The 18,751-nt window shown below is 34.6% G+C and overlaps 1 protein-coding gene across 1 annotated transcript in view; it reads left to right on the top strand.

Moving 5' to 3' along the window:
• RTTN (rotatin) overlaps window positions 1-18,751 on the top strand; it is a gene marked incomplete at its 5' end in the record, with an annotated part of 77,141 nt that overhangs the window by 27,448 nt on the left and 30,942 nt on the right. Inside the window, 14 exon segments of the mRNA XM_009081016.1 lie at window positions 412-507; window positions 1,902-1,990; window positions 3,719-3,836; window positions 4,098-4,202; window positions 4,973-5,030; window positions 5,366-5,554; window positions 6,614-6,853; window positions 9,416-9,560; window positions 10,452-10,606; window positions 11,741-11,960; window positions 13,877-14,005; window positions 15,085-15,192; window positions 15,833-15,991; window positions 17,357-17,428. Of these exon segments, the coding sequence (XP_009079264.1) occupies window positions 412-507; window positions 1,902-1,990; window positions 3,719-3,836; window positions 4,098-4,202; window positions 4,973-5,030; window positions 5,366-5,554; window positions 6,614-6,853; window positions 9,416-9,560; window positions 10,452-10,606; window positions 11,741-11,960; window positions 13,877-14,005; window positions 15,085-15,192; window positions 15,833-15,991; window positions 17,357-17,428 (1,883 nt within the window).

The following is an 18,751-nucleotide window of genomic DNA, read 5'->3' as shown; positions in this document are numbered from 1 at the left end:
TACATCCTTCATAATTTAGGGCCTCTCCTGTGTATGCGTAGGTAGGATGATGTAAATTTCTCTAACCCTATTGCCATTAAAAAGTCAGTCCCCTTCACAGACTCGGAAGCATATTCTAGTATTTCCAAATAGTGTTGTGTTTTCTGTAGTTTTATGTAAATTAAGCATTATTTCTTAGAAATCTGCATCTGTTGTGCACCAGAAACTATTGGGGTATTATATTCCGCAGATATCAGAGATTTGTTGCAAAAAGTTTATAACCCAATCCATTCATATTACGCGAGTCAAATAAATTCTGATAAGGAATTTAGATATTTTTGTTTTCTACTTTCTCTTGGGAAATTTGGCTGGTTACCTTTTTTCATGATAGCATACTGGTTGCAAGTCTAATATAGTTTTACTTTTAGGGAGAAACTGTTGAAAAGCTGTATGAGATCTTGACTTCTGATGCTGTTGACCTAGTTTTACGAAAATCTGCAGCCGAGCAGCTAGCTGTCATTTTAGAAGGTAAAATTTTCCAGAAAATATGTATGGTCAGTCATGAGTTTGCAGTTTTGCTTGGTTTTCTCTATGCTTGTGCTAAGGATATTCTTTGTAATATTTATGTATATTGCTGGACCAAAATATTAGCACTATTGTGGATGATCTACCAATTCAAATAAGAAAAAAGGTAGTTATTTGCTGTTGTTGCCCTCAAGAATAAAAAGAACAGTGGTCTCATTTGAAAAAAACAGCTTCTGTGGGTAATAGAGGAGTAAGATGAATTCTGTAAGCTCTGCAAGGGCTTTCTTTCTGCTTTTCCTTTTTAATGTTCATCAGTTTGTTGATCTGTCCCAGAACTAATGGTACTTCAAATTTCTTTGCTATTGCTAGCTCAGGTACAGAATCATATGTGTATTGCACGTATATTTTTTGTTGGTGGTGCTTTTTTAATTAGGAAAGTTAATTCTTAGATTACACAGTCTAACTAGAGGGATTTTGTACTTAGTGAAGAACTGCGTTGCACACATGGGGAAAAGTTATGAATTCTGGTAGAGGAGATATGGAATTAAGATGCAAGTAAGTAATCTTGCATAGATCAGTATTTCTTTCAGTGCAGGGTCATAACTAGAGTTTCAAACCTTTGTTTGTACTCTGCATACTCAAACTGATTCAAGGATGGTTTCCTCAAAAAATTCGAATTCTAACAATAGAACATAAGGTTTTCCCCATGGGAGGATGAAATCTTAGATAATATTAAAATTAACGTTTTTTTGGTCAGAAGATCTATCACAAAAATGAGGAAATACTTATTTTGTCTCATAAAGTACATTCAGTTATGACTATGAAGTTTTCAGATGTTTCACAAATGAAACAAAGCATAGGATGAAATTTTAATGGAAAAAAAATGCAGATTTCTCAGGACAAGTTTTATATGCATGATGAGTTTTTAGTTATAAAAAAAACCCAAGCCAAACAAATCCAGCCAACTCAATGACATACTTTTTGTTGTTGTTGTTGAATAATCTTAAACCAGATACTCTGAAGGGTATTATCTGTGGAAAATACTATCCTGGCGATTGAGTAAATAACATTTTCAGTTCCATATTAAACAGTTAAACAGTTAAAATATTACAAGTGAAATAGTTGTTTGACTGAGTTGCACTGGGTATTACTGTAATTGAACATAAAATTCTTATGGGAAGTTATTTAAGATATTTAAGAATCTATTGTGCTAGAAGCTACTGTAGTCAGATAACAAGGCTTTGAGGAGGTTTGCCTTTGTAGAGATCTGTACTACTGTTGATTGGCAATTTTGGGAGCTTCTTCTCGAGAGCAAGATTTGTGATCTTAGAGAAAGAAGGCTAATATTAAACTGATGTGGAACCAGTCATTCTCACTGTCTTTTGTGTTTCCTACAGATACCAAAATGCATGACGTCGTGAAAAAGTTGGGTCTGATGGAAAAGATATTGGCTTACCTTCATGAGTGTCTACACGTGGATGGCAAGGTAAAAGCATTGTTACAAGTTCTTCTGCAAGCATTGCACAGCATCGCAGTAGTAGATTTTGCCTTTTTCTGCACCTATAACGCTAGTGTTTGTGCATTAATACTGCATTGAGTACAAATGTTTAGTAACAACTGTAATTGCAATATGTATTTTATTCTATCTTTGATGATGCTGAGGTTGTCTTAATGAGAGAAGGTTGGTTTCCCTACCTATGAGAGGAGTTAGCCAGAGAACTGTGTGATGAGGTTCTGAAATGTACCTAAACTTCCCTGAAGTTTTCTCAGTAGAGACCAAAAAGAAATTTTAAATTACCTTAAAAAAATGTGTTATATATCATAGTTTCTTAGCTGAAACCCTGAAGCAAGTTACAATTAAAAATGAGATATTATTGGAAATGTGTCAGATTGAGTTTCAGGTATAAGTAATTTTCTGACCAATAGATCACCTCACCAGAGAGGATCTCAAGACCTAAGATCACATTCAGAGTTGAGTGTATATCTGGTTAGATATTGAGCTTTCTATCTTTGTAGTCTGTCTAATCTTATGCTTGATTTTTTTTCTCCAATTCATTCTTTGAAATCATTTTATACAAGCATATTTAGCCTATAATGTGTCAATGTAACTTCAATGGATAAACTTTTTGCATATTTCTTGGCTTACTTGTATAGTATTGTTATTGCATCTATCAGTTCAAACCTTGAGTTATTTTAAGAAATAATGAGAATTTTTGTATAGCATTGACTTCAATGTACAAGAGAAAAGTACTGCTGGATACTTAGTGGCATTCCTTTTTTTTGTCAAACTAATGAAACATTCTTCAGTAATGGTAATTTATTTTTCCCAGATTATCAATATCTAAGATTATTTTGTAGCATAAAGGAATGCCTTGTGTGGTTTACGATAGCTTGTATGTGAGTACTTTTGTAAACCACTGAAACATAATTGGAGAAATCAAAATATTGGGTTCCTCAGTTTTTTTGCTGTGTTTTTTTTTTAATGTCAGTTTTTTATCTTACCTTCTTTAAGAGATAGAGACTAATGCAACTATTATTTGGTTTGGGTAGTGAGTAAATATTACTTAATAACACAGGAGTACAAGCATGGGAAATATATGGCTTTAAGCAGATCCTTCATAGCTAAGAAAGTGTCTAGGATAAACTTTAAAATAATAGTTTTAGGTCTTTATAAAATTTAATCCAGGAAAGGCACAGGCAACAACTCTCTAGCGACTGTGACCCCAGGACACTATCCTGAGAGAATCTAGTCCGGATTCTCATTCTCCCCTGAAGTGATCTCTAAAAAAAAATTAAACCTAAAATCAATAGCAAAGAAAAACAAACAAAGTATGTTGCATGTTCTTAGAAAAGTGCCTACCAAGAAAAGGATAAATGAAGTAGTAGTAGAAGAAAAAGCACCATTTAAATAAGGCTCGCATAAATACTGCTTAAAAATATGTAATTTGAAAGCAAATGTTATAATTGTTTTGTGATGTCAGAGACCAATGAAATGGCCATCAATTAATAATAAAAGAAAACGGGAAGTGAATAAATATTTTGTAATGAATATGCAGTTGTCATCTGGATGAAACATGAAATGTGCTTGCCAAAGGAAGTTCTAGATTTCTCTACTATAAATGAGGGAATGCATTGCTTAATGGCATGATTGCATTAAGAATATCATAACAGACTATATTAATAGTTATCTTTATTTTTTTCTCTGTTCCGGCAGCTTATGGAATCCATGGTGTTGCCATGTCTAACACTGTTACGCAAACTGGTGTATGCTGATCCCGTTGTTCGTCTGTCCCTAGCACAGCAGTCATCTTTACTGCTGTTGCTGTTCAGAGGTAAAGATTCCATTTTGACTGTAATACATGTGTGGAAAGATGGTTAGATGTTTAACCAAATACCTTCTTGAGAACCTTGGATCACTTTCAGTCTAATATTTAACATATAAACCATTGTGTGCTAGTGTTACCTATGTTTGGGCATCTGTTGAAGATGTTGGCAAAATGACTATGGATTCAGTTGTTTTCAGCTGGTGTCCTATGTATTCTTAGATGTCAGTGTTTTCCTAACACATTTTAAAATATATTTTTTTTATTCAGTTTCCCTGATCCTCCAAAATGATCGTGCTGTTTTAACTGAAACTACAGTATTGCTTTGTCTTCTGTTGTTTGATGAAGTAGCAAGAACAGAAACATGGTATGAAAAACCAATTATTTAATAGCATATTCTCTAGTCAAATTTTAAGGTTTTAATGAATGTAAGTTTTTATATATCTCCAAACAAATTATGCCCCAAAGTTTTATATATCTAAAATCGCATATTTGTAGTCTAAACAAATTGCTTCATGTTTGGGTTGCATGCATGGGTCTATGTGCCATATTTTTACAGTATAAATGCTTAGTACAAGAGTGTTAATTTTAAGTTTACTTTTCAAAAAACCCTGATTGGTCTGTAATTCTTTTCCATAAATGAAAGCTACACATATCAAATAGCTATCTCGAGTTGTGTTTTTGTAACTGAATTAGAATTTTTCTATTTACTTTGGCTTTTAAATGTAGCAGTTGCCTTTAAACCAACAGACCTCAGCTTATCATATTTTATTATTTGAAATTTGCATATACATGAGAAAAAATACGCTTTTAGAATTCATGCACATGAAATACACCAAATATAGTGTGTATTTCTACTCTAATAGAAAAAAGGAAACAAGCATGGTATTTTTAATGTACAATGCATCTGCAACAAGAATTCTATATGTGTGCGAAGTAAGAACTATCGTAACATTGCATAATCATGAAGAAACATTGTTTATTAATAAAAGTTATTCATCAGTGGCTTACTGAAGATGTAGCTGAAGGGTAAAATACATCTGTATCCAGGTAATAGGGAAATAATGAATGTAGCATTAGGAGAAAATCAAGTATTAAAATAGAGGATAATAACTAGGACTTGATCTCTTGCAGGGCTGATGGCGAAGCCAGTAATGATACTGCTGTACCTGCCTTCAGTTTACCTGTTGCTGTTGTTAGGAGGTATGTGTGCATAGTGATTTTTTGGAGTTTTTTTTTGTTTGATTGGTTTTGTTTATTTTACAGTTAGTATTGCTGCTTTCTATTTGCTGTCCTTCCTGAAGTATGGAGGTGGACGAATGAAGGGAAACCTTGAATTTAGCATCAAGAGTAGCCAGCATTTCTAAACATGGGATTTTTCCTCCAAGTCTTTGTTCTCTGGAAAAGAGTTTCAAAAACATTTATTTGCAATCTTAAAAGCTTGCTCTAATAGGGCATTTAATTTAAAAACAAGCAAATGGAAAACCTCTCACCAACCACTTTTAAAAATCATTATTGTTATTTATGCGTTTTTTTAGGTATCATCTCCCAGTGAGGATCACTGCTCATCATGTAGTTAGCCCTAATACTGTTGTGGTGCCATTGTCTTCTGAGTGCCTGACTATGAAACCTGTATCGGATATGCTTAAGATGGCTTGGAATCTGTCATGGCACCATGGGATTGAAAACTTACTGCAACTGATAAATTATGAGAAGGAAGCAGAAACGTGAGATGTTTTATCTTTTATTTTAAATCCCATTATATTTCAATTAAATTAGGGTTGTATTAAGTTTAAATAGGTTTCCAACTTCAAACAGCTGTTCAAGTTGTTACTGGTTTGAGAATGCTATCCTTTTAAGCATAAAGGATCGCATCCCAAGAGGATAAACATGTATTGTCACAGTTAATGTTTTACCTAAATTGCATTTAGACATGAGGTCTAGAGCTTAATCCAGCTTTTATTGATGGTCAGGCTAATTTCAAACAATATTAACTGGACTCTGTGACTGGTTTTTTTTGTAATCATTGTAGTTTCTTAGGGAGCTGCCTCTTTTCCCCATCTATGAAGTTTCATGACTTTTTCTTCCCTTGAGGAGAAAAAATTATTGTTTTTTATGGTAACACTAAGAATTAGGGTAGATAATGAAGAAAATTCACTTTGCTTCCTTTGGTTAGGTCTTGATAAAGCATCATTTCTCTCTTTTAAAGTATTTTGTGTACAGAACTCAATGTCTCAGCAGACTCCTTCCTGATTCAATAGGACGGAAGTTCTTGTATCTGCATCTCTCTCCATCTCAAGAAATTTTTAGGTTTCACTTGTGGCCTTTAAAGGGTCCTACAAGTTTTATCAGTAAATAGTGTAGCACTGAGCAATTTGAAACTGCAGTTATTGATTTGACAAATCATGTTTATTTGAAGTACCTTCTGGCTGAAATAATGCAATCTCTTAAAAAGAAAATAGGGAAATAGAGTTGTCCAAGTGACTGTTTACAATAGCATGGAGAAAATGTTTGTTACAAACAGTGGAAATAGCACCTTTCAGGTAACTTTTTGAGAGGTGCCATTTTTCCAAAGAACCCAAACACCTCATGATTTAAATGTGGTGGTATTGTTTTTCAGATGTTTTTGAAGGGGGTAGTGAAGAAAAAATTGGTTAACCAAAATATTTTTTAAGGCAATTTCTGTTTCGTCTTCTCATTTAAACAGGAAATAGGAGGATTCAACACTGCGTGAAACAGTTTGTAAAGGTGCTAACTGTTAATAATTGTTTTCTATGCCTTTTCAGATTTTTAGACTCACTAAAACTATCCTCAGAAGACATTCTTATCCTGAAAATAACTCACACAAATTATGGACTGCAGGATTGTCTTAATTCAATTATTCAGGCAGCATCCCACAAGGATGTTAGGGCTGCTCTCACTAGGCTGAGTTTCTATGTTCTGAATGACAGGCTTGCATTAAAATACAGTTCTGGGTCTTGTGGAACCACTTTGAAGAGCTTGGTTTGGCAAAAAGCAATAAACAGGTAAGCATATTGACTACAAAAGTACTTGAGGGATTGTGATCTTAAAATTATAAAATTCTTTGTTTTCATAATTTAAATTTTTGGAATTGATTGTCCATGCACCTCTGATTTTGATGTGTGTGTGTATATGCATATATAGATATATATGTTGTTCCCTGTATCTGCTTGAGGGACAGCACTGTACGGCTTAAGTGATTCTGGAGATTGCTGGAAAGGGAGAAGTTCCCTGAAAGGGAGAAGCGATAACTTCCTCATCTACGTGACAGACAAGCACTAAGAAGACGTGCTCTGCTGGAACCCATGCTCGCAGAAAAGGAAGGACTCATTAGGGATGTGAAGATCTAAATCAGCTTTGGCTATAGTGATCATGAGGTGGTAGAGTTCAGGATCCTGAAGAGTAGGGCAAAAAGTAACATCACAGCACTGGATTTCAGGAGAGCAAACTTTGCCCTCTTTAAAGATTTCAGTATATGTGTCTGATGGGATCAGGCCCTGGAGGAGTGTGAAGCCCAAGAAAGCTGGTTAATATTCAGTGATCACTGCCACTGAGCTCAGGAGTGGTCCATGCCACTGAGCAGGAAGCGAGGTAAAAATGCCATGATGCCTGTGAGGATAAATCAGGAACTCCTGGCAAAAGTCAAATGCTAAAAGGAAGCATACAGAGAGAGGAAGTAGGGACAGGTGACTTAGGAGGAATATAGAGACATTGCCGGACCATGCAGAGTTGCAGTTAAGAAAGCCAGAAGTCCACCTGGGTTTGAATCTGGTACCTAAGAAGGGAAGGAAAGCAAATGTTGTTCTTATCTGGCCAGTCAGCCTCACCTTAAGCGATGGGAAGGTGACAGAGCAGCCAATCCTGGAAACCATTTCCATGCACATGAATGCCAAAGAGGTCATCAGAAGTAGTCTGTATGGATTCACCAAGGGGTGGTCATACTTGACCAGCCTGCTGATACCCTTCTACAGTGAAATGACTGGATTGGTGGGTGACAGTAGAGCAGTGGATATTGTACATTTTGGCACAGTCTCCAGTAAGATCCTTGTAGAGAAGCTGATGAGATATGGGCTGGATGAGTATACAGTGCAGTGGGTGGTAAACCAGCTGAACTGCCGGGCCCAGGAGGTGATCAGTGATATGAAGTTCAGTTGTAAGACAGTAACTAGCTATGTGCCCCAGGGATCAGTATTGGGTCCAGTCCTGTTCAACATGCTCATTAATCATTGAGATGATGGGACAGAGTGCATCCTTAGCAATTTTGCTTACGTTTCAAAACTGGAAGAAGTGGCTGATAGCCAAGGTCATGGTGCCAGAGGGACCTCAACACGATGAAGAAATGGGCTGACAGGAAGTTCAGGTAGTGTAACAAGGGGAGGTGCAAGCCCATGCATCTCTATATGCTGGGGTTCACCAAGCTGTAAAGCAGCTTTTCAGGCAGGGACCTGTGGGTCCTGGTGGACACCAGTTGAAGATGAGCCAGCAATGTGCCTTTGCAGCCAAGAAGAAGGCAAATGGTATCCTGGGCTGCTTTAAGAGTGTTGACAGCAGGTTGAGGCAGGTGATCCTTCCCCTCCATTCTGCACTGGTGAGGCCACATCAGGAGTGCTGGGTCCAGTTTTAAACTCTCTAGTACAAGAGAGATACGGACGTACTGCAGAGAATCCAGTGAAGCACCACAAGGATGATGAAAGATGAGCTTTTTTCCTATGAGGAAAGGATGAGAGAGCTGAGACTGATAATTATGGACAAAAGAAAGCTCAGAGTGAGGGTCTTATTAGTGTGTACAAGTACCAGAAGAGAAGGTATGAAGAAGATGGGGCCAGGCTCCCTCCAGTAGTGCCCAGTGATAGAGGCAATGGCCACAAAAAGCTTTCCTCTGAACATCAGGAAACACTTTTTTACTGTGAAGGTCACCAAGCACTGGCACAGGTTGCTCAGTGAGGTTTTGGTGTCTCTGTCCTTGAAGTTACTCAAAAGCTGCCTGGACATGATCCTGAGCAACCAGCTGCAGGTATCCCTGCATGAGCAGGATGACTGGCACAGATTCCTTCTGATCTCAAAGATGATGTGATTTTGTAATTTACATACACAAAGCCATCAAAAATATAAGATGCTGTATTTGAAATAAGGATTATTTAAGATGCATAGGTAGGCTTTGCTATTATTATTATTAAATGCTAGTATTTAATAGCTAATTAACTTTTTCTTTCCTGTGTCCTTGTTCCGCTTTCTCTACCTTTTACTATACAGAATTCTATATTTACTATAGGTAAATACACTTTTAAATATACTTAACAATTTTGTATAATAACCATAATAAATGTGTAATAGCATAATAATTTAATATAGCCACTATTTATGTAAAAACATTAAAAATACCTTTAATATACAATATGTATGATATATTAATATAATTCCATATTTGCTATATGAGAATATGTGTAATATACATATTTGCTCTTTATAATGTCACATTTGTAGGTAACTTCAGTCCTATTAGCCTGAGATTTTACACTCTCTTTTAATGTCCTACATGTATGAAAGTATTTTTATTTGCATTGCAGGTTTCTACAGGTGCTTCCAGCTTCACTAGAGGATGAAAAGCTTTTAGTGGATGTCTTGAGATTTTTAAATAAATGGCTTAGAGAGCAGAGATCAAGTCTGGAGTCAGACCATCTAAAGTGGATCTTGAAATCATTGCTTAAAAATGTAAGAATATACCCAAGAAGTTAGCTGTAGACTGTGAGAAATTATGTAACTGTGAACTGGTTGGCTGGTTTGATTCTGGTGAGTTCATCACAAACATGACTTCTATTAGCAAAGGCAAGAAATAGCAGATAACGTGCTGTTGATATCTGCTACTTTGTGTTTAGTGCTACAGTTTTAATGTTTGGGGACATCAACTTTGAACCACAGTAATTTTTCTTCTTTACTTTGATTGTGAATTGTTTCTCTAAGTTCAAATCATAGAACCTTGATCTTACAGCGGGTATCCTATGTTAAATACAGTCTGCATGCATTTGCATTTTGCCACTTAAAAATACAATGTAAACATTTAGGAAAAAATGCTAGTAGACTTAATTTCAGTTACTCATAGACTACAGGTACTTCAATTTCTATCACTAGCTGGGGAGCGTAGAAATTTTTGAAAGTATGGTACGTTCAATATATTGATATCAAATCTTAAGACCATTTGATATAAAGTCTTTCAAGCAGCTGAGACATGCAAGATACAACCTGAACTAATAATACTACTCTGTGTTTTCTGGCTTTTTGGTGATCTATTTTTTATTGCAGGTTATTGCTGTATATAACTTCTGAGTTTTCTTTTATGCTTCAAAATGCATCATGTACTTAATGCCAGGAAATTTTAAAGGCCTTAACATAGATTCTTTTATGGCATTTAGTAGATTCAAGATTCAAGTTATTGGTAATTTTAGGAATTTTTCACTGTGCTTTTTACAGAGTTACTTCTTAGTAAAATAATCATGGACTTTGTGCAATTTGCAAGCTTTCGACAGAAACATGGCTTTAATGTGGGTATTAAAATAGGATTTAAACAATGCATTATGTGATTCAATTTTTATTATTTTCTTTTAGAATCCAAAATCCCTTCTGGGCCTCCTGGTGCGACCAGAATCCCGAGTGCAGGATGAAATAGATGAAACACAGACTGCTGTCAGGCAGCGACTGGATAAAGAACTCATTTGTCTTTTTAACATGTTGTTAGTTTGTTCCATGTCAGTGACTGACAGGTACAGTGTAAATGGACCTGTCCATGTAATTCTGACTGGGGATCATAACAGCTATTGCTGCTGAATCTTGGTCACAATTTTGGTGTAATTACGTCATGAGTCAATTGTTCTGAACTGTAAAAATGGAATATACACTTCTTGAGGTGGAGATCAACATTAGATAGTCCTTTTCACAGTAAAATTAGGAAATTAACTAGGAAACTTAGAAGAGTATGTGCTAGTGGTCACTTTTCAGCAAATGGGTAATTAAATTGTTTGCATGGAGAAGGTAGGAAATTTTTCACTGCTGGAAATTTCTACAGGCAAATGATAACTTCATTGACTTTGTAGCATGCATTTATAGCAAAGTAGAACAGTGAAATATTTGAAATATCAATAAATGTTTATTTCCATTGAACTCCTTTTTGGCACATTTAGGACAGCTACTTTTAGCATGAAGTTTCAACCTTTTCCTGTAAATTGAGCAAACACAGAAATGAATTAAAATTATTGCATAATTTTTTCTCCAGATTTCTCATATAATCTCTCCCACACCAACTCTCTCTGCCCAAGTGCATTCTGAGAGCTGCTGTAATTGCATCTTAAGATAATATTTGTTTATTTAAGTGCCACAATATAACTGTTTGTGAAGATACTTTCAAAATGATACCTTCTTCATGGGAAAAGGGTCATATTATAGAAATCCCAGCTAGTTATGTCTGACACTCCTGTATTTTTTTTCTATTGAATTCTAGATTTATGCTATTTTGCAGGAAATATTTTTATGCTTGTCTATTGAACCAGAACAAACATAAGTGTAACCTACTAATCTTTGCAACTCCTCTCATTGTCATCCATCATCCTCAATCTCTTGCTTTTTATTTAACGTGCTCCTTAATAATGAGTTATATATCATTTGTCCTTTCTTTTTGTGTAGCAGTCCTGTTGTAATCAGATGCAATTTCATGTTTTCAGAACCTGGGTGAAGCTAGAAATAGTGAATTTAATTCCTGTTACTCTATGCATAAAACAATAGGAACCAATACCCTTAGACTAACAGTAAGAAGAATGAGGCATTGGCCTCTTGCAAAATGATTCATGGCTTTATGTTGATGGCTGATCTTTTTTTGTTGTTTTTTTTAACAATTCAACCAGAGAGGGCTTGGAATTTGCTGGCACTTTCAGAACAGAGCTGGCTTTGAACCTGCTTCAATGCTTAAGGCTAACAGATGCACCACATTTTTATGGACTTCCTTCACTGGAGAGAACATTACGAGGAATGGTTCATGTTACTGCACTTCCAGGCTGGAGTACCTATTCTGCTGCTGTTGAACCTGTCACAATTTGTAAGAAATATTTAACAGGTCTTCTTGAGGCAAGTAACTTATGTTGTTACTTAGCTTTTGGTTTGAATGCTTGTAAAGAACTATTTACCTAATGACATTACAGTTTTTACTGTGTACTTTTAGTGAATATCATCACTGGGAATAGGTGGGGGAAAGATGCTTTTTCCTGCTAAGTAAATAGAAAAAATACAAAGGCTAGATTGAGTGATGTTTATCTGTAGTTATGAAGTTTGATTGTATTGCACGTGCTTTTGTCCCTGGTTTAAGAGGTAACACACAGTGACTGTAGTTTAAAGCAAGATGAAAAATGTGTGGTGTTTTAAATAACTGAAACACTTAGAGGAAAAATTCAAGATAATTTCCCCACAGGCAATATCCATGTATGCATCCTGGCTCCGGCCAGGACAGAATTAACTTTTGCAGCAGCCAGGAAGGGCACACTAGGACCCTGGGGTTATTCTATACCACCACGTGCATGGTCTTGGGGGTTTTCAGTGAGAACACTAAATCAGGGACTACCACTCCTAAATCATGACAGTATGAAAAGTGGTCTGGGGGAACAGTAACTCATTGGGTAGGTTGTTAACACAAAGAAAGTAAAAAAGAGGTAGGTAATTCAAGATGCTGCAGTTATTGGGAAGCTAAGATTTCATTCTTGTTTTCAGTGTTCTTGTTTCTTTGCTAAGTCCGTGGATGTGGTAGACAACTAGTGTTTGCTCCTAAAATCTTGAAAACTCCAGGCTTCTTAAAACTGCAGGGAAAGCATAGTTCTGGCTTTCTGTTTGGCTCATATGCAGTGATGTACATTTGGAAGTTTTCTTTTTAGTTTCAAATACCAAAATCTATTTGTTGCATTGGTAGAGGCTTGAAAAGCTTTAAGGTAGTTTTAATTCATTTGTAAATACTGAATGATGTGAATAACAACCACATAAGCATCTGGAAGATTTGTGTATAGATGATAACTGCGATTGTTCTGAAAAACATAGAGTGTTTTAGAGGTCTGAGCTTTCCATGGTTTCTTGAGTAGAAAGAAATAACCATTTTAAACCTATTTGATTAGATGAGCTCTGTAATTTGAAGTCTAGACTTAAAATGGCACCAAGGTTATAGATGTTGTCTTTCAACAGAAACATTATAACTGGACAAAATAATAGTAAATATTATGGAATTAAATCAACTAGTGATGTATAAGCTCTAGGTGCAGTTTTACTTGGCCTTAATATGAAAGTAAATGTAGGTTTCTTTTGGGGAGGAGGGGAGAAAATGTGTTTAAAAGAATTTCTGTAGAGTGGGACACTGAAAGAAAGAACAACAGCAAAAATGCAAATTGTAAGTTTTTAGATTTTTTTTTTAAGTATTTTGGGGCATGTTTTGTGAAAGTAGCATGTCATTTATTTAAATATATATGGTTAGATATTTGGTCAGAAAGTTTATTTTATGTTATGATCTAGTGACCTTCTGTTCATTACTGTTTGAAAGCTGATATATATGAAAACCTGATAAATCTAAATACAAAAGCTGATAAATTTATTCCAATTCTAATCACAATAAAAGGTATAAATGACAATTCTTAAACAAAGAATTTTGAAAAGAAATTGTATTTTTTAATTCTAAACTTAGCAGAAGAAGCCCTGGGTACAATACACGGACTTACAGGTCCATGAATAGAAACTTTCAGGTTTCTCTTCAATTTTTTGCTTATTATTGACTGCAATTCTTCATTCAAATAAGCAAATAAAACCCACAGATCTTCAGAAGTTTTAATTATATAGGAAACCATCACATGACCAAATGACTCAGAAATAAATAAATTCTTAAAATTCAGCTAAAAATCTGTCATCTTTTCATGAGTTTAAATTATGATTTAATGTGTAAGACAGTTTGTACTCTTATTTGTATCCTGCTCACAGTAACGCAACCATGAACTTTATACTCTCACTCCTAGGTTATCTCATCATTTTATGTGGAATGGGGAGGAAATGCCATGTCCTTCATGGGAAAAGGTGTTACAAAAAGCACAGTTCTTTGCTTGCTTCACTTATCTCATGAAATGATGGCTCAAGCCAAGGATACGGTGAGTGCATTACCCTATTCCTTATCTTGTCATTTGTGAGGGCTATGCACAGATGTATTTTAACTGCTGAAGTTAAATGATAATTTTCATACATGGTAGGGAAGGTGTCTTATTATAGTAAAGATAAAAACAATATGTTGATCTCATTTGGTATATAATGTGATATAAATGTGTAGGATAGAGTATAGTATACAGGAAAGCTGAAGAATCAGTTCTAACCTCAATAAAATTATTTTGTAAATAATTCTGAGGATTTTGAAAAGCCTTTCAGAATAAGGTGTCATTTCCTTTTTATTGGAAAAGATCAGGATTTTATATAGGATGAACAAATTTTAGGATTTATAACATTATTTCATACAGATAACAGGCTTTCCAACACATGTTTAAACATCCATGTGTGTATTCTTTCACATGTGTATGTATATGTAGATATGAAAGTATACTGACCTACATGAAAGAATTGTTAGATAAAAGAAGCTGTCATTACTTATTAGCAAAATTCATATCTGTGCTTTGTGTTCATGTGTGTATTTTGATAGCTAGAGTTTTAGAAAACATAAGCCTTCATCCTGAAGCAGTTAAAGCAAATTCAACAATTAAGTGTAATAATTATTAATAATAATTAAAATCCACTCTTTATTAATATCTGATAGCCACAAATGAAAACTTTTCATTACAATTAAGCATACATGTAAGTAGAAATAGCTGTATACCTGCTTCTCCAAATTCCAGGTGTTTGTTTCTTTAGTTTTGTAAGAGAGAAAGACAAGTGTTAACAATAAACAGAAATAAAAAACATAAGGAGTAAATTTTGAATGGAAATAGTTATCCCAGTATTTCAAGTAAAATATTCTGTCTTTATCACTGGTGTCCTCAACTCTATAAAGAAGACACAATTTAATTTTATTCTGTAGGTAAAGCCAAAAAAGAATTCATAGAGGCAGAATATTTTTCCTGAAATATCAGTGTTATGTTTAAATTTAAAGTGTTTTATTATGTAGTTCGTTGCTCAGACTTCTGGTAGTCTCTCGTAGATTGACAGATTTATAGATTACATTCTTAATTTTTTTTCTTATCAGGACTGGGTATCTCTTTGGTCTTTGCCTTATGAGAACAGTGAAGATCAAGTTCTGTCTCATCTAGGTCTGGCATGGCTGGTTCCTTTATGGGTAGATAGAGACCCTGAGGTTAGTTAATGCGATACTAAGTTCATATATTATTTTGACTCTTAAGGATTTGCAAATTTTTTGTGTCCTTAATTTATTTAATATTGAAATTCCTGTTTTGAATTGTTTAAAATGTTAGTGACTATATCCTAAATAACAGTAATAATACAGTAGGGAGTGTGTTTCCATATAAACATCATATGAGAAATCCTTCCCTACATCATCTGACTTCTGTGCTTTCATTAGTCACTCATGATCATGATTCATAGGCAGTTTTCATTGACATTGCTGTTACTTAGCTGCAAAGCAGAAACATTTGCATGAACTACAAATTTAGAGCAAATGTATTTGATGCAAATCTGTTAAATTATGAGTTTCCTAAATGGTGGTAAAGTGCTAAAATATGAAGAATATTAAAGACTGTCTTACAGATTTTTGAATTCTTAAAAATACTCTTGTTACTTTTGTGATTTTTGCATACACATAGTTGTGATTATGAGTATAGAGCTGGAGAAATATAGGAAAAGAGGTTGTTACTTTTCTAATGATTCCCTTAAGCTCCAGATTCAGTTGATACAACTTAATAATTAACAGTAATTTAAAAATATGTTGCCAATTAACAATAAGAACTATCACTTTGTGTTGTGCTTATATGTACTAGGTCAGATTTACAGCACTTGGAATAGGATCAGCTCTTACATCTCTTGAAATAGGATGTATTGCTTTAGCAGAAAGTTGCCAGAATATTTCAGGTGGCCTGTGGGGAACGGTGATAAACATCCTTCTGGACCAGTCTGAGTGTAGCATGGTACGCAGGGAGGTATGTTTCTTGTGTCCTTCTGCTGTCATAGATCATCAAGTTCTTTTTCATTATGGAGAAAAGACTTCTTTTGTATTTTTTATTCTATATAACTATTCTCTGATGCTGCACAACACCTGCTGCTTTGTAAATGAAACACTACCCGATTAAAATAAATGTTTAGTTTCTTATTTAGAATTACTCAAGAAGGAACAAGTACAGATTACTTGTGTGAAAACAGAAATTATCTAAACAATACAAGTGAACACATAAAAACTCCTAATGCCTACTCAGTCAGATAAATAGGTTGCTAAAGCATAACTAATAAGCCCAGATTTTAATGGCTGCATTGTTCCATTTAGGAATGCTTTGGTACAAACTTACCATGTGACCTGCAGTAGATATCTTTTTCATTGCAGACGTAAAGTGATCTAATTTGTCTAGGCACTAAGATTTATTGGTGAGAACTGAAAGTTTGTACTCTGCTAGAACAGCACATAGAACACTATAATGCTGTTTTTAAACTCTGTACACATTTTTTGCGACTGTCTGTCAGCTCTGGTTGTCAGTTTTTTCTTGTATTCTAATGAATAAGAAATAAAAACTGACACTCGAGTTTGTTTTTTCCCAGCTCTATTGCTTAATTAATTACATTTTCCAAAGTAATATTTGAATTTATATGTCCAAAATGCTTTTGAGAATGTGCACTTCATTATTGATTTTGACTTCCAAATTAGTCTCTTAATTATAGTCTCTTAAGTGTCAATTTATTTACAAAAGATTGTCAAAATATAGAGAAACCTATTTCAATCCATCCACAGGAATGTGATGTGTGTGTAATATAGATTAGAAAAACAGACATGCCATGTATTTAGAAAGGAAAATGTTTGAAACATGTCTGTGCATCTTAATGTGTTCTCCATGTTGTCCATACTATTTTATAATAATAAAAAAATACCAGGCAAAATATGAGGACAATAAAATGAGTGGTCATAAACAGTTATGTAGGCTTTTCTGTTCAGGATTTTTGTCCCCTAGTACTTCTTGTTATATGCTCGTTCAGTAGGATTGACTATACTGGAACAGTGATGAAAATATTTTATAAAAAATAAATTTTTTTCCTAGTGATTCATGTTCCATCTTTTCCTTGCCCTTTTTTCTTACTAGCCTTCTCTTGTGCCATGCCCTGTCTGTTGTAGGTGAAGTTTGAGGGCTTTTAACTTAAATCCTTCTAGTTATTTTTCCCAACATGAACATGAAAATTCTTTGTGTTTCAGCATATGTCTAAAGCAATGAAATAATATGTAGACTGTACTATTTAATATGATGTGGTTTATTTGAACTGTGATGGCTAGATGGCAACATTGATGCTTTAATTTCTTTCAGGCTGCTTTTATTCTACAAAATCTCCTTGTGATTCCAATTCCTACAGAAGACATGAAAGATTCTATTTGGCAAGTGAGTGACTATTGCGTTTGATGAGAAAGGTCATAGTGTCACAGAGACATGTCATTTGATATAAAACAAAAATTGCATGTCTAAGGTTACATTTTGGGAAGAGAAATAAATGAATAGATAAACTTCTTTCAAACTGCCAACAAGCTCAATAATAGAGCCAAATTTAGTTTGTATATAGACTTCATTTCATTAATATAATATCTTCGGGCTCCTAGGAAACTTGCTTACTTATGTAGTACCATTAATGTTTTCAGAAAGAAATTGGTCATTCATTTTACCCACTCCTGGAATGTGTTAAAACATGATTTGAGGGGTATGAGGAAGGGGAAGTTCTGAGAATGTGAAGTTTATAAAATGTTTTGACAGAAATAAGTGATGAGAAACAACCCTTTCCCAAGAAAGATGAAGCAGCTTGTTACTTAGGCCAATTTAAATGCTTCTTAAAGACATAACACCTTGCTCAAGTCTGAATGAATTAGAGCAGGTTGCTTGGGGCTGTGTCCAGATGGATTTTGAGTCTTTCCAAGGATGGAGACTCCACAACGTCTCTGGACAACTTGTTCTAATGTTTGAATACCCTCAGATAGATAAAAGTTTTTTTCTTAGGTTTAAATAGAATTTCCTGTATTTCAGTTTTTGCTCGTTGCCTTTTGTCCTGGCATTGAATACCAATTACCAGACTCTGTTTTCCTTTACTTTCTCTCATCAGATGTTGATGCAAACTGATAAGATCCCCTAGAGGCTTTTTCAGTTCTGTTCTTGAGTCAGTTACCTCATCTTACTTTCAGCAAGTCTGGTTCATTGTACATAAAGATGGATCTTAGTTCCCAGTTTTCAGAATTCTTGAGGCCTTGATACCTGTTCTTTCTGTCCGTCTTGTTCCTTCCACTATGTGAGATCATTCTTATGTAAGAACAGTGTATGTCAGTTTTTGAAGAAATTTACAGATGCAACTATATCCTCTTTTGTGTGTTCAAATTTATCAATATAAATAGTAACGTTTTAAATTCCTAATAGCAGGGAATTTACAAAGGGGCAGCCATTGTAACAGACTCTCTTAAAAGTTGCTTTTTAAAAAATCATTTCAATGACTATGGTGAGGTGACAAAAATTGAATCCAGTTGCAGAATTCTGGATGAATTCCAGTGCAATTAAAAGAAGCTTTGAGTCAATGTGACTCTTATTAAGAACTGCAATTTAATGGAAATTGCTCATCACTTAATAAGTGTTCATGCTGAAAGATATTATCAAACAACACTTTATGGTAACTGGTAAATTAAAACTGTTCTAAATACAAACAACAATTAAAACTCTAAGATACCA

Source organism: Acanthisitta chloris, unplaced genomic scaffold (assembly GCF_000695815.1).
Source record: "Acanthisitta chloris isolate BGI_N310 unplaced genomic scaffold, ASM69581v1 scaffold2468, whole genome shotgun sequence".
NCBI classification, from domain to species: Eukaryota; Metazoa; Chordata; class Aves; order Passeriformes; family Acanthisittidae; genus Acanthisitta; species Acanthisitta chloris.
This window is presented reverse-complemented; position numbering and strand designations above follow the sequence as displayed.